At 37.4% G+C, this 24,498-nt stretch overlaps 1 protein-coding gene and 1 non-coding gene across 4 annotated transcripts in view; one reads left to right on the top strand and one right to left on the bottom strand.

The window, feature by feature from the left end:
• The window catches only part of CDKL5 (cyclin dependent kinase like 5), a 178,646-nt gene that overhangs the window by 46,709 nt on the left and 107,439 nt on the right, over nt 1-24,498 (top strand). For all 3 annotated transcript variants that reach the window (XM_024988495.1, XM_059883891.1, XM_059883892.1), the window contains 2 exons: nt 17,529-17,758; nt 20,248-20,282. In XM_024988495.1, coding sequence (XP_024844263.1) covers nt 17,695-17,758; nt 20,248-20,282 — 99 coding nt within the window. In that variant the 5' untranslated portion in view covers nt 17,529-17,694. The remainder of the gene's footprint in view (nt 1-17,528; nt 17,759-20,247; nt 20,283-24,498) is intronic.
• Nucleotides 16,013-16,084, bottom strand: TRNAR-GCG (transfer RNA arginine (anticodon GCG)). Its single transcript has one exon. It is a non-coding gene; the product is annotated as a tRNA-Arg (tRNA).

Here is a 24,498-nt window from a genome sequence, read left to right as displayed (position 1 = left end):
TTCCCAATTTCAGTTATCAGTGCCCTGATATGCCCACTAGTCAAGGCAGAAGAAATTTTGTAGTCATCTAGACTTCTCCATTTCTCATTAATCAACTATTTTTAAGTTGGCACTGGGTCTTTTCAGTACACCTCCTAAATAACTCAAATTTATCCACCTTTCTCTCTTTACTGCTGCTTCAGTTGAGATTTTCATCCTTTTGTGCCTGGCCTCCATCAATCAGTAGCTTTCTGATTAGTGTCTCTGCCCTAACCCTCTTCCTGCGTCCATGGTGATTTTTCTGAAACATAATACTGATAAATACACATCTAAAAAGCTTCTCGATTTATTATTGTCTATGTCAGTAGCCTTGAAATGTCCTGTGCAGCAGTTGAATCTTTTCTTAAAATATAGGGACACATATCTGTGGCATGGAATTCAAGGCCTTTAATGATTTAGTTCCTGCCTTGTCCTTGTCATCCCTGGACCTGTGCCCTAGATTTCAGAGAAGCTGAATGTCTTGAGTTCTACAATCACTCCTTGTTTTTTGTTTTTTTTGGAGTTTTTTTTTTTTTTTTTGGCTTATTTTAGGAAGAATTTTTCCTGGAATACCTCTACCATTATGTCTGTCTTATATTCTGTTCTTGTCTCAAGAATGTCACCTGAATCTCCTGAGTGGTAATAGTGTGTGCTAATGGGTGAGTCCTTGCAGAGGTTCCTAGATGACATCAGGATGGGGCCTGGTCATCAGAAGGACTAGCCATGATTAGGTTAGAACTTTCAGCCCCCTCATCCTACCCCCACTTCTGGGGAGAAGAGGGGGCCAGAGATTGAGTTCAATTGCCAGTGGCCAGTGATTGAAATCAATTGTGCCTACATAATAAAGCCACCATGAAAACCTCTTGAACAACAGGCTTTGGGGAGCTTCTGGGTTGGTGAACACATTAAAGTGCTGGGAAGGTGCTATACCCTACGAGGGCATGGAAGCTTTGCCCCTCTTCCCTCCACCCCTGTAACCCCCTTTGCATCTCTTCAGTTTGGCTGTTCCTGAGTTACATCCTCTATAATAATCAAGTAATGGTTTAAATAAAGCATTTCTTGAGTTCTGAGTCATTCTAGAGAATTATCAAGCCTGAGGAAGGGTTTGTGGGAACCTCCAAATTTTTTTAGCTAAGTAGGACAGAGGTGCAGATGGCCTGGGGACCAGGTATTTGTGACTGGCGTCTACAGTGACAGAAATTTGTGGGACTGAACTGTTAAACCTATGGAGTCTGATGTTAATTAACTCTGGGCAGTTAGTGTTCGATTGTAGCATGCCCAGGTATTAGAGATTTGGTGTTGGAAAGGTGCCACATATTTGGTGTCAGGGTGACTTAACTTCAGTTTACAAATGGAAGCCAACCAAAACTTTAAGAGACTGCTCAGCTTATTATTAAATTAGTATGTGGGAGTGCTGTAATTCAAGAGTCCTCTTAACCATATCTTGTTTTGTTATAATAATAATGTCCTTGAGGGAATGAACCTTTTTTTTCTTCTAACATATTAATTTTTTTATTATTTATTAGTCATGTGTTCCAGTCCCTTGAACTTAATTGAATGCTTTCATCAATTAATGGCCTTGATAAAATTGCTTGTAATTTTGACTGTTATTTGTTTGGCCAAAGTGATGTTACTTATCCTTATAAAGTTATCAGGACAAACAGCTGGGGAAGTGCAAGCTTTTAAGCTTGATTTTTTTTTTTTTTTAGTTCCTTCTGTATTTTAAATAGGACACAAATATCTCTGTAAATAAAAATAACTTCCTCCCAACCCATTTGGAAAATATCCCAGACTTCCTATTCATGCCTTGCAAAGTTGCTGCTGTCTAGTCTTTGTTACTATTTGTTTTTTCCCTTTAAAATAAGTGACCCTCCTAGGAATAGCTTAATCACCAAATGTTTGGTCAGCAGTATTCCACTTATTCTGGTTTTGTAGTTCTTCTGAAATAGGCTTGAAAGGTAATCACTGCATTCCTTCTCTAGTTCTAAAATAATTTTACTCAATTACTCTTGAAACTTACCTTGGTAAGGGATTTGGAGCCAAAATGAAAAGAGAGAAGATAGGATATATATATTTTATACTGGTCCTTTATGAATTGATGACTATTCATTGAGAATTTTCATGCTCATTTTCAGTTTCAGAGGTTCTCAGTGTTTAGAAATGAAATTGTGGGAGTTCCAACAGAGGATCCTTATTTTTTAACTGAGGAGATGAAAGTTGTCAAGGTCAACCATCGGAGAAGGCAATGGCACCCCACTCCAGTACTCTTGCCTGGAAAATCTCATGGATGGAGGAGCCTGGTAGGCTGCGGTCCATGGGATCGCACAGAGTTGGACATGACTGAAGTGACTTAGCAGCAGCAGCAGCAAGGTCAACCATAAAGCTGATACTTTGGCTTGGTGAGAGACACCCAGGATTTAGAATCTTTCTGCTGTAAATTTTCAGCCTACCATGAATCTGGAGAATTGATAACATCAGTCTGTGACAGCAATAACATTGTTTAGCCTGGAAGCAACCTTTGTGAATTTTCCAGATTATTGACAGTGTTTGAAAATATTTGATGTCTTCAGGACTAATCAACTCTGCCATGTACTTATATCTTTTTCAATTAGTAGATATTTCAAATTTCCAAAAATAGGAATCAGTTCAGTCGCTCAGTCGTGTCCGACTCTTTGCAACTCCATGAATCGCAGCACTCCAAGCCTCCCTGTCCATCACCAACTCCCGGAGTTTACCCAAACTCATGTCCATCGAGTCAGTGATGCCATCCAGCCATCTCATCCTCTGTTGTCCCCTTCTCCTGCCTCCAATCCCTCCCAGCATCAGGGTCTTTTCCAATGAGTCAACTGTTCACATGAGGTGGCCAAAGTATTGGAGTTTCAGCTTTGGCATCAGTCCTTCCAATGAACACCCAGGACTGATCTCCTTTAGGATGAACTGGTTGGATCTCCTTGCAGTCCAAGGGACTCTCAAGAGTCTTCTCCAATACCACGGTTCAAAAGCGTCAATTCTTCGGTGCTCAGCTTTCTTCACAGTCCAACTCTCACATCCATAAACCTCCTTTTTCAGATATATCATGTATAAAAAGAATGTACAAAACAGATATAAGTGGTATTTAATTAGAAAAGAATTTTAAGCATATTTTGATTTATTGGAAAATAAATTGAGAAAATTCAAATTTGTGAAATGCTATATTAGACTACTTAACTTCCATCTCTAGCTTAAAATAACTGAATGGATGTACCATAGTTCATTTCACCAGGCCTCTCTTGATATTTAGGTAGTTTCCATTCTTACTGCTTTTACACACAATGCAGCAGTGAATAAAATATCTTTATCATGTATATGTGTATCTGTTTTCTGAGGGTAAATTCCTAGAAATATAATTTCTGTGTCATTAGAACGTATTTGTTTTTACTTTTGAAAGATATCAAATGGTTTCCAAAAAATTGTGTCAGTATATATACATTCCCACCAGCAATATATGAGCAAGCTTAATTCCCTCATGCTCTCATCAACATGGTATGTTAGTTTTGGTCTTTGCTAACCTAAAAAACTGTATCTCAGTATAGTTTGAATCTTCAGTTTTTATTATATCTAAAGTCAAGTAACTTTTTATATGTTTAAGAGGCATTTGTGTTTCCTCTTCTGGAACTATTTGTTCATATATCACTTTGCCCATTTAAAAAATTGGGCTTATGCCCCTCTTATCGAGCAATAGGTTCCTTTTATGTGTTATACCTTTTATGTGTTATGTGTTTTACCTTTTTGTGGTGTAAGTTGCAGATTCTTTTCCTCTTTTTAAAATTTCTCTTTTCCCTTTGATTTTTGCCTTTTTCATTTTATGGATATGTAAACTCAAACTTAACATGCCTAAAATGGGATCTTGAATTTCTTCCCTTCCCTTAACCTGCTCCTCTTCTAGTTTTCCTCATATCAAGAAGCAACAGCCTTCATCTACTTAGAGCCCAAGTGCCAAACCAAGAAGTTATCTTTGATTTCTTTTTCCCTCACTTCCCCTCTCTAATCCATTCCCAGCTGTATTGGCTTCCTATCCAAATATATCCTGAATCTATCCATCTCGCTTCATGGGTACCTATTTATAGTCCATCCCACCTTTATCCTTTCACCTGGGTGGTTGCAGTGGCTCCCTAGTTGTTATACCCCCAAATTGATAGCTCCCTTTTGAGGCACAGAGCCTTTCTCTACTCTGTAGCTTGTGTGATCTTTCCAAAATGAAAATCATCTGATTCTCATTCTACCCTCAAACCCACCTCCCATTCTTGTTCAAAACCCTCCAGTGACTCCGTCTCACGATAAAGATAAAACTACTTAAACAACTTGCTCTTTTTCCAGCTTCACCTTGTACTGGGTTATTAACCACCCAACCCTTGCTATCTTTTCTGTCTGCCATGTTCCTTCCCCAGTTGGGATTTTTGCATAAATCATCCCTCTCTGTAAGTTTATGTCTGATTGTCCTGGCGATCTCAGCTTACTGAAACTTTTCTCTGGAAAAGCCAACCCTCCCTAATTAGGTAGAAAAACTTGTACAAGCCCTTGTAGAGCTTATATGTCTTTTTCATAGCACTTATATTTGCAATTTACACTTACTGTGCGATTCTTTGATAAACTCCCTGAAATAAGGGGTTTTGTTTATTTTCTTTACCAATATGTTCTCAGTGTCTGTCATTATGCCTGGCATATAGTTAACTCTCAAGACATATTGAATGATAGCTTACTTTTAAGTTCTCAGCTTTGGAGTTTGAAGAATATATTGATTTACCCTTTCTGAAAAAATATGACTATATTTGTTCTAGGTCAGTCTTTGTTCTCTTTTTTTCCCTGTGGCTTTCCCAAGACCACTGAGGTTCACAGTCTGATCTCCAAAGTCTTAAAGCTTTTCAGATATGAAATGTATCTAGGCCAATGAATTCATTTGAAGTCCATAGGTATTCTTCAGTGGTTTTGGCTTTCAGTTCCTTCTCTTTCTTTTTTTTTTTTTTTCCGTCTGGGAAAGAGAGTGTGTTTTGTCGGTTTGGTTGGTGAGGGGTTTTTGGTTGGTTTGTTTTTAATTTTGGGGGGGATTGTTTTCCAGTTGCTCAGTCATGTCTGACACTGCAACCCCATGGAGTGCAGCACACCAGGCTCCCCTGTCCTTCACTGTCTCTCCCAGTTTGCTTGAATTTATGTCCCTTGGGTCAGTGATGCTATCTAACCAAATTGTCCTCTGCTGCCCCCTTTTCCTTTTGCCCTCAGTCTTTGCCAGCATCAGGATCTTTTCCAATGAGTCTGCTCTTCGAATCAAGTGGCCAAAGTATTGGAGCTTCAGCTTCAGCATCAGTCCTTCCAATGAATATTCAGAGTTGATTTCCTTTAGGATTGACTGGTTTGATCTTACAGTCCAAGGGACTCTCAAGAGGCTGCTGCTGCTGCTGCTAAGTCGCTTCAGTCGTGTCCGACTCTGTGCGACCCCATAGACAGCAGCCCACCAGGCTCCGCCGTCCCTGGGATTCTCCAGGCAAGAACACTGGAATGGGTTGCCATTTCCTTCTCCAATGCGTGAAAGTGAAAAGTGAAAGTGAAGTCGATCAGTCGTGTATCCACTCCAGTACTCTTCTCGACCCCATGGACTGCAGCCTACCAGGCTCCTCTGCCCATGGGATTATCCAGGCAAGAGTACTGGAGTGGGTTGCCATTGCCTTCTCCACAAGAGGCTTCTCCAGCACTGCAATTCCAAAGCATCAGTTCTTCAGTGTTCAGACATTTTTATGGTCCAACTTTCACATCCGTACATGACTACAGTAAAACCATAGCTTTGGCTTATATGGTGCTTTGTCAACCAAGTGATGTCTCTGCTTTTTAAAACACTGTCTAGGTTTGTCATAGCTTTCCTTCCAAGGAGCAAGTGTCTTAATTTCATGGCTGCAGTCACCATCCACAGTGCTTTTGGAGCTCAAGAAAATAAAATCTGTCACTGTTACCACTTTTTCCCCTTCTCTTTGTCATGAAGTGATGGGACCAGATGCCATGATCTTAGTTTTTTGAATGTTGAGTTTTAAGCCAGCTTTTTCACTCTCCTCTTTTACCTTCATCAAGAGTCTCTTTAGTTCCTCTTTGCTTTCTGCCATTAGAGTGGTATCATCTGCATATCTGAAGTTGTTGATATTTCTCCTGGCAGTCTTGATTCCAGCTTGTGATTCATCTAGTCTGGCATTTCGCATGATTGTAGTAGTAGAGGACAATAACAGACCACATTTTCTGATCCACGTCAACACAGTAAAATGGTTCTCAACTTCTGTAAGTTTGTTCTAAATTCAGTTGTTTAAAGTTTAGAGATCAGAACAAGTTACCCCATAAAAACCATGTTAAAATTGATACATTTTCATGCAAGGGCTTTCAAAACCTTTTAAACCAATAGTGTTTCTTAAACAGTACAATGTTAGTGTGAACTCTGAATTTCTCTGATCCCAGTTTAGTTCTTTTTTAAAAATCTGAACCTTGAGGTCCTCAGATTCTCAGGAAGGGCTGGGAGTTTAACAGGTTTGGCAGTACTAGGAGAAATATCAGGTAACTGGGTAAGAGATACATTGACTTGGCACTGGATTCCCTGACTTGTGGAAAGACCCTAAGGGTAAAGGGGAGGTAAGATACATGTTTCACAATTAGAAATTTTTATTCTATTAAACCGTGTGTATATTGCTCATGATAGTCAAATATCAGTTTGATTTAATTATGAGAACTGAATTACAGAGAATGGATTGATAGATTACTCTTCACTATTGGAGGAATAAAGCAAAATGAAGATCTTATTAATTGTGTCAGATGGTCCTATTTAGGAAGAAAACTAAGTAGGAGTGCATTATCTCTTCACCTATAGTCAATATGGAGAATTCTCTGTAAGAGAGTAGGATGCTTTTTCATAAGGGTGTGCTTTCCACGGAAAGGATTTCTTTCCATACATGGATCACGAGTTTCAAATTTCAAACCATTTGAACTCTCTTATTATAGCAGAAGTTTTGTTGTGTACCACATCCATTCCTGTCCAATTTCAGTGACAAAATGATTCTCTCATTTGTATGTATAAAAACAATGCCAGAAATGAAAACAAAACTCATGATTCATCTGATTTTGTGCTTTCTTTCAGAAGAAGAAAAGACCCATTGAGATGAAGATTATAATTTCAGCAACAAAGGAAACATTTAAGGCTCAAGCAGCCCTTAAATCAATACTAGTAATATATGAAATAAATTATAAGCCTTATATTTCTCTCAGTTTTTGTAGGTACATACTTGCCAATGCAGAGACAAGATTGCTTAATTTTAGGTGTATTTCTTAGTTCAAGATGGGGGTTTAGTCACTTAGTTGTGTCCGACTTTGCGACCCCATGGATTGTATCCTGCCAGGCTTCTCTGCCCATGGGATTTCCCAGGCAAGAATACTGGAGTGGGTTGCCAGTTCCTTCTCCAGGGGATCTTCTCAACACAGGAATTGAACCCGGGTCTCTTGCCTTGCAGGCAAGTTCTTTACCAACTGAGCTAAAGACAAATACACTTTAAAAATCATTCTGTTATTTACAAAGTTAATAGTAATGAAAAGCTCAAACAATTTTTGAGAGATTTTTACAATCTTTTTATTGGAAGGGACCTTAGAGGACATCTAATTTAGTACATGACTCTTGTACATGACTCTTTTCTAGCATGGCAAGGCTAAACTGCTTCCAGTGGCCTCTTCCTGCTCCCTGCAGGTCCCCTGCCAGTCTTCTGTGCTTTGGATTACAGAGCTTCTCTGTTTCTTGAATTTATCAAGCTCTCTAAGACTCTGTGACTTCCCTGGTGGCTCAGACAGTAAAGCGTCTGCTTACAATGCCGGAGACCCGGGTTCGATTCCTGGGTCAGGAAGATCCCCCGGAGAAGGAAATGGCAACCCACTCCAGTATTCTCGCCTGGGAAATCCCATGGACAGAGGAGCCTGGCGGGCTACGTCTGTGGAGAAGCAAAGAGTCAGGCATAACTGAGTGACCACATCACTTCAGGACTCTGTATTGCCTTGAATGCTCTTCTCACATCCCTGTTCCCATGACTTGCTTCTTGACATTAAGCAGATTTCATTGAAATTTCACCTCCCCATATAGGCCTTTCCCAGACTACCTTATCTACCTGCCCACCCCCCTGCCCCTTTCAGTCTCCAAAACTCTCTACCATATGACTGTTTTCTTTCCTTCATAATAATTGTCACTATCTGTAATGATCAAATTTGTTTGTTTATTGTCTGTCTTCCTCATTGTCTCCATGGGAGCAGGGGCTGTGTTTGTCTCCTGAAGCATCTGGTGGGCTGGCCCAGTGTAGGTGTCTGACAGATATTTATAGAATGAATAACCATCAATGGTTCATCATTGTCTAAATCACTACTGTACTGGTATGTCTGCTTTTTACCACTTTACTACCACTGATCTTAGTTATTCCCCCTGAAATAACCCAAATCACCTGCTTGATTCCCTCTTTTTCAAAGAGTTTTCACACATTGGGATGCCAGTCATCTCTCATTGAGGCGTATCTTGTCCAGTTTCCTCACCAGCTCCTCATCTGGCATGATTTTGGAGTGTGGTCATCATCCAGATTATCTGTCACTGGGAGTTTTTGGTTTTGCTGTTGATACCCAACACTGGACACATGGGATTATATGGAGTCTGGAGAGAGATAGTTCAATTAAACTTTTTTTTTGATTGATGTAATATTGAAATGCTCTATCTTTGATAAAAATTATCTTTTGCCTCCATATAAATGCCATGAAACTATTTATGTATGATGTCATTATCAGAATTATTTTTGACTTGTTAAAACCTTGTTTTATTGTGAAATACAACACAGAAGTAGGTAAAACAAATTTACACTCTAATGTATATTTAGCTATCACTCAAGTCAAGAAATAGAATATTACCAGTTTCCCAGAAAGCCCTCTTATGTTATCAATCTCAACTCCTCCCTGGAGCTAATTAATATCCTCATTTTTAAAAGAAACACTTCCTTGATTACTTATTCTTTTAATAGATTTACCACTTATATATGCATATCTAGCCAATATAGTTTGTAATTCAGCTTTACCTGTTATAAAAACTATGTATAAAGGAAATCAAGATTGCTCTGAGAAATATCAAAAACCTCAGATATGGAGATGATGCCACTCTAATGGCAGAAAGCAAGGAAGAACTAAAGAGCCTCTTGATACAGGTGAAAGAGAAGAGTGAAAAAGCTGGCTTAAAACTCAACATTCAAAAATCTAAGATCATGGCATCCGGTCCCATCACTTCATGGTAAATAGAAGGGGAAAAGTAGAAGAAATGACAGATTTTATTTACTTGGGCTCCAAAATCACTGGGGACAGTGACTGCTGCCATGAAATGAGAAGACACTTGCTCCTTGGAAGGAAAGCTATGACAAACCTAGACAGTGTATTAAAAAAGCAGACAGATCACTTTGACGACAGAGGTCCATATAGTTAAAGCTATGGTTTTTCTGTAGTCATGTACAGATGTAAGAGCTGGCCCATAAGAAAGGCTGAGTGCCGAAGAGTTGATGCTTTTGAACTTTAGTGTTAGAGAAGACTCTTGAGAGGCCTTTGCACTGCAAGGAGTCAAACCAGTCCATCCTAAAGGAAATCAACCATGAATATTCACTGGAAGGACTGATGCTAAAGCTGAAGCTCCAATCCTTTGGCCACCTGATGTGAAGAGCCCACTCACTGGAAAAGACCCTGATGCTGGGAAAGATTGAGGGCAAAAGGAGAAGGGGGTGGCAGAGGATGAGATGGTTAGATAGCATAATCAACTCAATGGACATGAATTTGAGGAAACTAAGAGATAGTGAAGGACAGGGGAGCCTGGTGTGCTGCAGTCCACGGGGTTGCAAAGAGTTGGACAGACTGAGTGACTTAACAGCAACAACACTACAAGCTTAGTTGTTTAAAACAGCACCCATATATTACCTCACAGTTCTGTAGATCAGAAGACTGGGATGGTATGGCTGGGTTCTCTGCTTAAGGTAATACTGATATAAAGCTAGAGTTTAGTGTGTTGACTGGGGCTGAGTTCTCATTCGTCCTTGATTAGTTACAAAGTTCGGAGAAGCCAATGGCACCCCACTCCAGTACTCTTGCCTGGAGAATCCCATGGACAGAGGAGCCTGGTAGCTGTAGTCCATGGGGTCGCTAAGAGTCAGACACGACTGAGCTACTTCACTTTCACTTTTCACTTTCATGCATTGGAGAAGGAAGTGGCAACCCACTCCAGTGTTCTTGCTTGGAGAATCCCAGGGACGGGGGAGCCTGGTGGGCTGCCGTCTATGGGGTCGCACAGAGTCAGACACGACTGAAGCGACTTAGCTGTAGCAGCAGCAGTAGCAGTTACAAAGTTGATTTCTGAGATCCAGCTCTTTTTGATCTCTCTATTTTTGTGTGTTTTCTATTTCATGAACTTCTGCTCTTATTTCTTTCTTTGTATTTTCTTTGGATTTATTTTACTGTTCCTTAAAAAAAACAACCTCTTGAGATTGATTCTTAGTTTATTTTTTTATATTTTGTGATATATGCATTTATAAGGCTTTTGATTACCTCCCTAAGCATTGTTTTAATTTCTCATGAATTTGTATTTTTATTTTTAAATGTTTATTATGATTTCTTCTTTGACATGAATTATTTTAAGAATGTTATTTATTGATTTCTAAACATATGAATGAAAGTGAAAGTGTTAGTCACTCCATCGTATCTGACTCTGAAACTTTACCCGCTGCAGCCTGCCAGGCTCCTCTATCCATGGTCTTCTCCAGGCAAGAATACTGGAGTGGGTAGCCATTACCTTCTCCAGGGGATTTTCTGGACTCAGGGATTGAATCTGGGTCTCCTGCATTGCAGGTGGATTCTTTACTGTCTGAGCAAACATATGAATATTTCTTAATTATTTCTTTTGTGACTAATTTGTTGCATACTTGCGTTGTGGAGAGAGAACATCCTCGGACTAAATCCTTGTAATTTGCTTTGAATTGCATTTCAGCCTAGCACATTATCAGTTTTTATAAATGTTCTGTGTATGCTTGGGGGAAGAAAGATATTCTACAGTTCTTTTAATTTGTTTAAGTTTTAAAAATAAAAGTATTATGTATACTTTTTATCCTGTCTGTGTTGAGTTCCCATGGTAGTATTCTGTTTTCCAGTTCTGGAATTCTAATTTCTTTCCCCAGTTTGTTCTTCTACCTTGTAGACCTCCCAGTTCTGTCAAAATGTTCAACCCTTGGGTTTTTATTCATTCAACTCTATAGTTGTCTCATAATCTAAGTCTGATAATCCTGATATTATACATTTTTCTGGGGCATTTTCTGTTTTGGTCATTTCTGTTCTTATTAATGTTATGTGTATCTTGTTATCTTTGATTATGTATTGCATGAGCTAAACAAGAAATTATCTGTAGCAATATTATGATGGCTGTGTTCTTGTTACCCTCCTGCCAGCTGCCCCCACACCCTGCACCTACCACCTGCTGCTTCCCCTTTCAACCAGACAACTGTTGGCACTAACCATCTGAATGTGGGACCACCTCAATCCAAGGGACACTTAGAGGGTTATTTAGGTCACTCACGTGACATAAAGCTATCATTCAGGTTTGTTCTGGGACTGATTTCTTTCTGGTTTCCTTTATCCTAAGAGTATAGCTCTTGGGGTTTCAGCTTCAAGTGAATGATGCTTATCGTACTTTCTTATTTTGAAACACTTTTACCTTTGACCTTCTTGCCCCTGGATTATGAGTTTCAAGAGCAAGCCTGTTTTTCTCCCTATTTTTCTGAATCTTCCTTCAAGTGTCTGTGAGCTAAAATTGTTTTGGGTGATTTGGATTACCTCGCTGAGTTCTATTCCTTTGCCTTGATATCAGCCAGGTAATTCTTCATAACCTTCAGTCTTGGGGATTTTTACGCTGTTCTTTAGAAATATTCCCTCCAGCATTTGTATTTGTTCTCAAAGGGACATTTCATCCAAGTTATTTAGTTACTTGAAGCTAAAGTGTCTGAGTTTTTAAGGCCTTGAAAAATTAATCAGTATTATTCATATAAAATTGTAGTTAAATCCAATTTGGCTTTAAGTTTTTCCCTCAATTTGAATTCAGTTCAGTTCAGTCGCTCAGTCGTGTCCGACTCTTTTGTTACCCCATGGACTGCAGCATGCCAGGCTTCCCTGTCCATCACCAACTCCTGGAGCTTACTCAAACTCATGTCCATCGAGTCGGTGATGCCACTCAACCATCTCATCCTCTGTGGTCCCCTTCTCCTCTTGCCTTCAGTCTTTTCCAGCATCAGAGTCTTTTCCATTGAGTTAGTTCTTTACATCAGGTGGCCAAAACATTGGGATTTAAGCTTTAGCATCAGGCCTTCCAGTGAATATTCAGGACTAATTTCCCTTAGAATGGACTGGTTGGATTTCCTTGCAGTCCAAGGGACTCTCAAGAGTCTTCTCCAACACCACAGTTCAAAAGCATCAATTCTTTGGCGCTCAGCTTTCTTTATAGTCCAACTCTCACATCCATATGTGACTACGGGAAAAACCATAGCTTTGACTAGATGGACCTTTGTTGGTAAAGTAATGTCTCTGCTTTTTAATATGCTGTCTAGGTTGGTCATAGCTTTTCTCCCAAGGAGCAAATGTCTTTTAATTTCATGGCTACAGTCACCATCTGCAGTGATTTTGGAGCCCAAGAAAATAAAGTTTCTCACTGTTTCCATTGTTTCTCCATCTATTTGTCATGAAGTGATGGGACTGGATGCCATGATCTTCGTTTTCTGAATGTTGAGTTTTAAGCCAATTTTTTCACTCTTCTCTTTCACTTTCATTAAAAGGCTCGTTAGTTCTTCTTTGCTTTCTGCCATAAGGGTGGTGTCATCTGCATATCTGAGGTTATTGATATTTCTCCCAGCAATCTTGATTCCAGCTTGTCCTTCATCCACTCCAGCATTTTGCATGATATACTCTGTATAGAAGTTAAATAAGCAAGGTGACAATATACAGTCTTGATGTACTCCTTTCCCAATTTGGAACCAGTCTGTCATTCCATGTCCAGTTCTAACTGTTTCTTCTTGACCTGCATACAGATTTCTCAGGAGGCAGGTCAGGTGGTCTGGTATTCCCATCTCTTTAAGAATTTCCCACAGTTTGTTGTGATCCACACAGTCAAAGGCTTTGGCATAGTCAATAAAGCAGAAGTAGATGTTTTTCTATGATCCAGCAAATATTGCCAATTTGATCTCTGGTTCCTCTGCCTTTTCTAAATCCAGGTTGAACATGTGGATCAATTTGAATACTGGTAGTTAAAAGACTGTTCTTGACACCTGTGTTATATGTTACTCACACATTTAAATTCTGATTCTCAGGGTTTACATTACTTGATTTGTGTAGAGAATAGATGGGACCAAATGTTCTTTATATATACCACATATAGAACTTTTGTGGGTGCTGAGTCTTCTTAATAGGAATGACTTAATTTTTATCCCTAGTTTCCTTTAAAATGAGCTGTACCATTCTTGACAGAGAGGGGAATATTTATTGTTTCCTGGGTGTTCTTCCAAATCAGCCATAGAAAAGAATGATTCATTCTCAGAAACACTCTGCACATCTTTTACCTGGAAAGTGACTGACTTAGATCTTCATATGTTGGCTCCTTCCTGTTAGTGATATTCCACTTCAAATGTCACCTTTGTAGAGGGGGCTCTTTGAGTAATCGCTCCTTGTTTCTCCCTTCATAACATGTATCATTATCTGATAATAATCTTGCATTTTTTCCTCCCTCAGTAAAATGTGAAGCACCATGAGGGCAAGGATTTTGCCTATCTTGCTCACAACTAACTGTCTCATGTCTTATTTACTCTTTCTCTGAATCATGTTAGGCAGTCAGTAATTTTTTTGTTTAATAAATGAATGAATAGAACAAATGTTTATTTCTTGAAAATATTTGAAATTGTGACATCATTTTCTCTAAATATCACAGTCATCCTTTAAAAATGTGTGATTCCATTGAATTAAAGTTATTTTCTAAAATAAGTGTTGTGTTTGCTTTTTCTTGCCTTTTTTCAAAAACGATTTTGGTAAATATTGAATGAAAAGTCAGACAATAAAAAATCTGATCTAAAGTGTTAGAGTGACAAATATTTAGCATTAGGGACCACTGTGACTTTGTTATATATTGAGCTGGAAGGAGGTCAGTGTGACTAGAGTGGAACAATCAAGGGAAAGAAGAGTCAGAGATGACATCAGAGGATAGGAGATTAAGACCTGATGGCTTATGTGGACTTTGACTTTTAATGATATGGGAGGCCACTGGAGGATTTTGAGCAGAGAAGTAACATAGAGGTGAGTGTGGACTATAGGGATATTAAAGTGTGGCCTACTTCCAAGCTCTCATGTCAGTTCCACTGGCTGTTTTGTCTCTCTCTGCCAAGGCCACCCTGTCTTAATTTTTATAGCTCAGTTCTAATTCTAAGTATATTCGGTAGAGAGTATCTTGCCAGATCCTCCTCTCAAGGCTGAGCCTTCTTATTTTTCTTATTTGGAAGAGTGTTGGCTGTACTTGGAATTCTGCGCTTCCATATATATTTTAGAATCAGCTTACTGTAATTCCTCAGAAAACTCTCTTGGGATTCTGATTGAAATTGCATTGCCTGTATAGATTAATATAGAGATAATTGATATCCTTTAGCCTCAAAATTGGAAAAACTTCATTGATCTAGGTCATCTTTAATGAGTTTGAATAAACTTTACATATATATACACACAAGTACACACATATATGTGATATATATATGCTTATGTATATGATGTTTACAAATACAGTTGATATTTGTATACTGAGTTTATATTTAGCCTCCTTGTTAACACTTATAATTCTAATAATTTTTAGATTCCTTTGCATTTTCTATATAAACAATAATATCTGTAAAATCTGGTTTTCTCTTTCCAGTCCTATATAGTTTATTCCTTTATTTTTTGTTTTGTTTTTTTAACTTACTGAGCTGTCTGGGACCCACCAGGATAATGTTTAATAGTAATGTTAATAAGTATTAATAGCAGAATTTCTTTTCATGTTCTTAATTTTTAAAGGGGCTATATCTAAATATTCCACATTTAAGAATGATATTGTAGGTTTTTTCGGATACTTTTATCAAGATATAAACATTTAAAAGGCATTTAATTATGGACATATTTCTCTTTAGACTTACATTCCTACCATTAGTATATAAAACGGCCACTTTTTGTGTCAGTACTTTATATCACATAGGGTACTCAAATTTATTAAGTTTCAGATTTCATAAGCAGCAAAGAAATTTCTTCCTTTTAAACCAATACTTTATGTTGATACAACTGTTCTTCTTATAGATAGTATAGTTTTTTTTTTAAACAAAAATTTCAAAATAATTTCAGATTTAAAGTTGTAAAGATCATATAAAGAATTTCCTGTTTCATGGAGTCTTGACCCAGATCCCCCAAATATAAACATTTTATAATATTTACTTTATCATTCTTTCTGTTTCTCTTTCTCTATATCTACATACATATTTTTTTCTGAATTGGTTTAACTTGCAAATTATCTCTAAGAACTTTGATATTCTCCTTTTATTTTTTTCTGTTAAGCTTTTTATTAGACTGTTCTAGAAATTTAGGCTGTGCCTTATTTATTTTATCAAAATTTAATTGACATATAACATTGGTTCCAAGTGTACAACACAATGATTTCATATTTGTATATATTACAAAAGGATCACATAAGTCTGCTTACCGTCCATCACCACACATAGTTATGTATTCTTTCTTGTGAAGAGCATTTAAGATTTACTCTTAGTGTAGTCGCTCAGTCATGTCCGACTCTTTGTGACCCCATGGACTGTAGGCCACCAGGCTCCTCTGTCCATTGGATTCTCCAGACAAGAATACTGGAGTGGGTTGCCATTTCCTTCTCCAGGGGATCTTCCCAACCCAGGGATTGAACCTGGGTCTTCCGCATCGCAGGCAGACGCTTTACCCTTTGAGCCACCAGGGAAGCCCAAGATTTACTCTTAGCCACTTTCAAATATGCAGTAGAGTATTATTAACTATAGTCACCATGTTGTACATTGCATCCCTAGGACTTGCTCATTTTATAACCAGAAATGTGTACCTTTGGATCACCACTCATCTTGTCATTTCTTAAGAGGATTGTTTTATGTAACCACCTTACTATTGTCAAAAAAAATTATAATTGATACAATATTATCTAATCTGTGGGCTTCCCTTGTGGCTCAGCTGGTAAAGAATTCGCCTGCAATGTGGGAGACCTGGCTTCGATCCCTGGGTTGGGAAGATCCCCTGGAGAAGGGAAAGGCTACCCACTGCAGTATTCTGGCCTGGAGAACTCCATGGATTACAGTCCATGGGGTCACAAAGAGTCGGACACGACTGAGCGACTTTCACTTCACTATCTAATCTGTAGACTTTTAAATTTTATCATTTACCCTTTATAGCAAAAAAATTTTTTTCTTGTCTAGCATCCAGCCCAAGATCATGCATTATATTTAGTTATCATGACTCTCAGTCTTTTTTTCTAGAACAGTTGCTTAGTCGTTTCTTATGTTTCATGACATAGACATTTTTAAAGAATACAGGCCAGTTACTGAGTAGAATATTCCTCAGTTTGGGCTTGTCTCTTGCTGCCTATGGTTAGATTCATGTTTTACCCTTTTGGAAGAATGTATGTGTATATGTAATTTACGTATGCATTTATATCTATCTCTTTATCTCTCTATATTAATAACTGACCTTACATGATTAACTCTTAATTCCAAGCTTTCCCAATTTTCATATTTGTAACTTCCTTTTATGAGAATGAGACGAAACCCACATTATCCACAGTATGTTTACTTATTTGCTTAATTATAGAATATACATAAAGAAGTTTCATATCTCTGTAAAAAATAACTGAGTATAATATTTGTTTATATTTCTTTAACTCAAGGAAAGTATGTAGTTAAAATACTGTTTTCAGAAATTGTGTGTGTGTGCTCACTCGCTCAGTAATGTCTGAGTCTGGGACCCCATGGACTGTAGTCCACCAGGAGCCTCTGTCCATGGAATTTTCCTGGCAACAATACTGGAGTGGATTGCCATTTCCTCCTCTAGGGGATCTTCCCAACCCAGGAATCGAACTCACATCTCCTGCTTTGGCAGTGTATTCTTTACCACTAAGCCACTTGGGAATCCCTTTCAAAAGTTGCCTGGGGTTAATTCTTTTCCCTGCCCGGGCTTGTTCAGTGTAGTTATAGTATTCATTTCAAATATAGTTAAGTATATTTTTTTGACTGTGTTTCATTTTGGGTACTTCCCTCCTATTATTATTAGTAGTAGCATATAAAACAACATGGTTTTAAAAGAACTGTACAAAAAGATTGGATAGGTTATTAGAGTACTGAGAAATAAAATTTGACTTTTAATTGTGTTTGTTCTTTCAGGAAATCATTTAATAATTCACATTAGGACAAATATGTGAAAGTTCCTGCCAACCTGTGAATATTTCTTCCTTCGGACATTTTTTGTTCTACTTACTGTACAACTTTCTTAGAAGTTCTTTTTTGATGCCATGTTCTGTGGCTTGCATCTAAAGAGGAGTTTGTCTTCATGAAGATTCCTAACATTGGTAATGTGATGAATAAATTTGAGATCCTTGGGGTTGTAGGTGAAGGTAAGTTTAACATTCTTTGAGGTTTTGAGCAATGTGCAATTATATCTACCACCAAAAAAGTTATTAATTCAAATTCTATTATGTCAGCTAGGCTTATTTTGACTAACTCAAAATTTATATAAGTTAAATTTTACTTAATGCATGAGAAATAAATGAATAAATGACTTCTATTTGTCTATGAGAATGACAAACCACGTTTTATAAATTCTGAGCCTCATGATTTGGTCATATTTTAACATCTCTGAAATCAGGATGTATGTTACAATCAGTAGCATGTCATGATTTAATTGGCAGAACTTTTTCTTTCCTAGTAGTACAGAAAATAATACTTATAATCAATGACATCATCAATTTGATGAAATATTGTAATTTGTTTTTTTATAAATCTTACTAATTTTTCTTTTTTTTGTAATTTTTGCTCTTAAAGATAACTTTATGGAGATTTTGATAAATGATTCTTTTAACAGTATAAGTTACTATAATTATGATTTCTTTATATCTTTAAAGCAATGTTACAAAAGTATTGGTATTTCAGAATTTTCAAGTATATTTTGAATTTCAAAGGAAGTTTTACAATTTACCTATGTCAACAGCATAGTTGTTCTAGATTTTAATATTAAGTTGATAAATCCTTTTCAAATAAGTAGAAACAATTAAAATATTGTGTAATCATTACGTATTTGCTTCAAGGTCTGAAGTTTGAAGACAAAAAAGAATCCTTCTTTCTTCACTTAGCTCCTTTTTGTCTTTTTCATTGGTATTCACTATGTAGATAAAATTCATTCTCAGTGTCTTATTTACTATTAATTTTATAATACCTGATTTATTACTGTTTTTCAAATGTGTTACATAGACTTATGCTGTAAAAATACTCACTGGAGAAGGTCAGCTCCTTGGATGTAACAAAGTTAGAATGTTTCAGATTCTGGGCCTAAGTTTTTCTGTATCATGACCTTTTTCTTAGTATACCTATAGGTGATCCTCTTCTCAGGGATTAGCTTAGATTAACTACAACTACCAGTTGTTATTGTGGTTTTTCAGTTGCTCAGTCATGTCTGACTCTTTGCAACCCTCTGGACTGCAGCATGCCAGGCTTCCCTGTCCTTCACCATCTCCCAGAGTTTGCTCAGACTCATGTCCATTGAGTTGATGATGCCATCCAACCATTGCATCCTCTGTCGTCCCCTTCTCCTCCTGCCCTAAATCTTTCCCATCCTCAGCGTCTACAACTAACTACCAGACTAACATATAAATCAAAATATGTTAGTTTCAAGTTGTAGTCAGAACCATCATTGCTATTTTTTTTCCTTTGTAAACTACCTCAGATGCTTCTTGGCTATGAAATACATATACATTAAGGACATTAAAAGCTGTTAAGCAAACTCTACATCCCTGCAGCCTAAACAGTGCATTTTCACCCCATAGAAAAACTAACATGGGCAGTTAAGTGAGGATTGGATGACTGCCTGGTGATTGTGGAGTTGAATTGGATGGCTATAATGGCTGGTTTCATCCTAACTATGATAATAAGATTCATCCATCTCGACCAATTGAAGGATACTTATTCTGGTTCCCCAGTTTCTGTTGCAGACACATTTTCCAATTTCATCTCCCTGAAGTCCTCTTCTCAGACGCAAATGCAGGCTTTGCCTGTCTGTAAATGTCAATCATTTCTACCAACTTCAGTTATTGTATATTACATTTTGATTCTCCTAATTAGATTTTTTCACATTATAACTTTTGCCTCAATTTCCTTGCTGTCAACTCTGTGTTCTGGGTTTAAGGAAATAGTTTATTGGCTGATTAATAGGATAAGTAACCCAAAAGGTAGTGATGTGTCTCATTTGAAATATATCAAATAAAGTGGGAGTGCTTAGCTACAGATGGTCAGAGATCCTTGGACTACTTATGCTGGTGCCATTGAACTTAGTATTTATGGCAAAAATGTAGCAACTCCTACTAGTTATTAATTGGAATGCTGAGGTGAGACCTGTAATATTTTGCGAGTCAGAGAAGACATTCTAATATCCTAGAAGAGAATTTAATTGTCTCGTAGGAGAGAGAACATATTTGATAGGCTCCATGCTTGAGCCTACCCTTGTGAAACCATTAGCTCTTAAATTTTGAGTTCCCTAGAATCTTTTGAGGTAATTTTAATTTACTCTTAAAGTTATTAGGTCCAAATTGCATCTCTAGAAATTTTTCAACATCTGAAGTAAAATTTTTCTTAAAAAGAGAAACATTAAAAAGTACATGCTTGTTGGGGAAATGAGTTGCTAATAATACTCTTGGTTTATAAAAAGTATATGATAAATATTCATGCTTTCTTTGTATATGGCTCATTCCATTATCACTGCAGAATATTGTCATTTTAGGAATCACTGTTATTCCATATTTTGATAGCCGCTGTAAATATAATAGAACTTTGATTTCTCCGAGAGCTGTACTTTGTATACGTGTCCCTAATTGTTCACTTCTTTTTATTATAGGAGCCTATGGAGTTGTACTTAAATGCAGGCATAAGGTAAGTACATGGTTTTTAAAAAGAAAATATCTGTGTAGGTTTAACATTTTTGAAACTAATGTAGTATTCTGTGCATGTGGGCATATAATTAAAAATGTATACGATGTCTACATCATTGTCTACGATGATGGTGATACTTAAAGAAGAATTAATATGGGAACCTGAAAAAAGAGACTACTTTGGGTAAGCTTTATCATGATTAGATAGTCATTAGTTCTTTATACTCATGTGCTATTTTTTTCAACTGACCTATATGTAGATGGAAAGCTGCCTAATGGGAAGAGAGAAAAGGTGGTAGAGAAGGAATCAAAGTAGTGGCAGATTTAATTTATGTCAAGAATTTAAGAGCAAGGAGGAGTTTCATGAAGTCAATATTTTTCTTGTAGAACCAATAATTTAAGATTGCTTATAGGGTCAGAATCCAGATTTTGAAGGGTAGTGGATGGGTGTTTGGTTATGAAATAGGGCTTGAAGTAATAGTGTATGATTATGACTCTTAGCTGTTGTTGGTCACTCTTGAACAGCCTTGAAGTGAATCTTATTATGTAGATTATTTGACTATGGTTAATAATCACCAGTTATTCAGGGAGGTTATTTCAAGTTTCCATAGGTGTTGCTGTATTGAGCAACACCTTTAACCTGGTGTTAAAGAGACTGCCTTTAACCTGGCAAATGTTGAAGCTGTAACAATTTCAAACATTAGGTTAAATATTTTTCTATTATGGCATAGCTAGTCTGAATGTTAATATCTGGCCTCATACTATTTTGTGCATAATTTGTTAAGACCAAGGTTTAAATTTTTTTGGTATTTTATAGTGATATGATTCATGTTTGAGATGAGCTTAGCAGTTTAGTCTGAGCCATTTAAACTCTCAAATCTGTGACAACGCACATAAAGATGATGTAATTTTTATGTTTGCTTTTTCTTTCCTACTGTACAAAATATTACTTAACATTTTGAATTTAAGGCTTCATGACAACTGATGCATTTTGGATTTTACATCACATATCTCTTTAATTCAAAGAATTTTCTATTCTTGAAATTGGGTATTTGAATTATGTTATGCTGATAATAGTTATCTTAAGACCTCTGCCAGTAAATCTTAAAAAAAAAAAAAATTTGAATACTATTGGCTCTTGATTCAGGATGACTAAGAATTTAAAATAATAAATATAGTCAAAATAAATTTAGCCCCTTAAATTTCTAATTAAGAAATATCACTGCAGTTTGAAATTAAACAAATAGAAAGCTGTCTAGTGAAGTGCTATGCTTTTAGGGAGGTGTGTTGAGTTAAATTTAGGAAGCTTTAAAAATATTCTTGGATAGATACTACTCAGGGTTATTAGTGTCCAAATTAAATTTGAGTCTTTCATGAACATAATACCCCTTTTTGTATACTGTGGCTCTGTTGATACAACATAGCCAAGGGAAGCTTCAGTTCTTAGTCTTACTCCTTGAATTTTAAAACCCAGGGATTTCTGATACATAATGGCACATCTTCCAACAGTATTTTCTCTCAGTTGTTACGCTTCTTCCTGTGACCTTTCTCCCTATACTTTCGTCTGGTTTACTCATTTGTTAAGACATGCTTGTTAACTGAACCTGGTTCTCATATGCACACTGTTAGTGCTGGCAAGATGGACTCAGAGTGAGACTGGATGAGAACTAGTGCCACTGCTCTTAGGAAACCACCTCTGAATGTGAGCTCTGATTCCTTTGTCCATGTGCAGGGCATTTTGAGCTCTAAGGATGAATAACCCATATTTTTCTTGCTCTTGTATGTCTTATGGTCTGTCTGAAGAGTTAGAAGAAGTGCATATTAAAAAAAAAAAAAACACACATGTGAGATTGCTGCAAATGAAATTGCATCTTAAAAAAAAAAATACTTCTTTTTACTGCCCCTCACTAAATGAGGGACTCATAAACCAGCTTTCTGAGTATTGTTGTTTCTTCCTTTCATGCACCAAAAAATATACCACTGGATGGAAAATTTGAAGCATAAATTAGTGTCTATCTCAGAGTAATTTCTAGAATTTGCAGTTGTTTCATCATTAGACTTGTTATAGTATACCCTTTTTTCAGCTAGAATCAGTCCTTCAAATCTTTCCCCGACTATCCAAAAATAGAAGATTTGATGCTTCCGATAAGATTTACCCTTTCAGATCAAACAAATGGATATCTATGAAATCTCACGGTATAGTTTTTAAAAAAAGGATATAAACCTCTGTTTGGTGCCTATTATGTGTAAAGTGATCATGCCCATATATTTTCCATAATTTCAAATTTTTTAATAAAATGCTTATATTTTAATAAGCAAGTGAAATAATAATTTAATACATTTAATGTATTATTTTAATACATTTAATACATTTATATATAATATAAATCAGGTTGGTTGTGATTACTTACACAGGTATGTGTGATTGCTTGTGCATAAATTGGATCTCTTTTTGAGATGTTTGGCTATGGTTGTATGTATAGTTAAGTAATTTCTAGTGTATGGTGTATTTCAACAAGTATGAAAGAAGGTCACTGTTTTAATCTGTGTTCTGTTGCAAGAAATTTAGAGGTCATGTTTATAAACAGATATATCTTGTCTTTTGTGAACATAATATGATATTGGGCTTTTCCAGGCCAAAGGTCAGTTCTTAATTTACTGAAATAAATGCTACCCAATTAAAAAAGAAAAATGTAATTGTACTCTCTTTTTGACAGCTTCTGTTATCCTTATATGAACACTCTTAGCAATGACTGTTCAGAGAAGGCAATGGCACCCCACTCCAGCACTCTTGCCTGGTGGGCCGCAGTCCATGGGGTCGCTAAGAGTAGGACAAGACTCAGCGACTTCACTTTCACTTTTCACTTTCCTGCATTGGAGAAGGAAATGGCAACCCACTCCAGTGTTCTTGCCTGGAGAATCCCAGGGATGGGGAAGCCTCGTGGGCTGCCGTCTATGGGGTCACGCAGAGTCGGACATGACTGAAGCGACTTAGCAGCAGCAGCAGCAATGACTGTTAAGCTGTTTATGGGGATTTATGATTTTACTTGCATTTGGAAAAAGTTCTGACTTGGACCTTTACCATACAAATGTGCATTGCTTATCTTCTTTTTATTTGTGTGTCTGCTTTAAAGTGCCCAAGAGAGGGGAGGTATGTTTTAGAGCACACTTTTCTTCACAGAAGCCCCAGGAGGTCATCTTCATAACAAAGTGGGGAGAATGGAATGGAGTTGAAATAGGGAGATGTGATTAGAACTTGAGGCAAGAGAGAGGATAGAGAGAGCTGGCTGCTACTGCTGCTAAGTCGCTTCAGTCGTGTCGGACTCTGTGTGACCCCATAGACGGCAGCCCACCAGGCTTCCACGTCCCTGGGATTTTCCAGGCAAGGACACTGGAGTAGGTTGCCATTTCCTTCTCCAATACATGAAAGTGAAAAGTGAAAGTGAAGTCGCTCAGTCGTGTCCAACTCTAGCGACCCCATGGACTGCAGCCTACCAGGCTCCTCCATCTACGGGATTTTCCAGGCAAAAGTACTGGAGTGGGGTGCCATTGCCTTCTCCCAGAGAGAGCTGGAGATTGATGCTAATCGAGTCTAGGACATGGAAGTGCTGATTCATGTAGTTCATTTCCTATGGCTGAAGTTGACTGATGAGAAATTTTTGTTTGTTTTGAAGTAGTAGGTGTATATGCTCTTGAATAACTAGTTATAAAAGCTGTGAATAATCCAGTATTGGGGTACAGCCTGTAAGTATTAAATGATAAACTTGACTTAAATTAGAGAAAGTGAAAGTGAAGTTGCTCAGTCATGTCCCACTCTTTGTGACCCCATGGACTGTAGCCTGCCAGGCTCCTCCATCCATGGAATTTTCTAGGCAAGGGTACTGGAGTGGGTTGCCATTTCCTTCTCCAGGGGATCTTCCCGACCCAGGGATCGAACCCTGGTCTCCTGCACTGCAAGTAGACACTTTACCATCTGAGCCACCAGGGAACCAAAAAGGAAAGACACTGAAGAGAGCTTTTGCAGAGTAGCAGGTCCTTGTGGAGGGATTAAAGGTGATCCCAAGGATTGGTGGTGAACTGGAAAAGCATTGGTATCGTTTTATCTGACTGGAAAACTTAGAAAGGGTGTATAAGTTTGAAGGGAAAGATCAGTTTGGCTTTCATAATAAAGAATAAAATGTCAGCAGAGTACCAAACCTGGTATTAGTAAATACCAC

The sequence above is a fragment of the Bos taurus genome, chromosome X (assembly GCF_002263795.3).
Source record: "Bos taurus isolate L1 Dominette 01449 registration number 42190680 breed Hereford chromosome X, ARS-UCD2.0, whole genome shotgun sequence".
Lineage (NCBI taxonomy): Eukaryota > Metazoa > Chordata > Mammalia > Artiodactyla > Bovidae > Bos > Bos taurus.
Note: the sequence above shows the minus strand (reverse complement) of the source record. Positions and strands in the feature narration are given on the sequence as shown.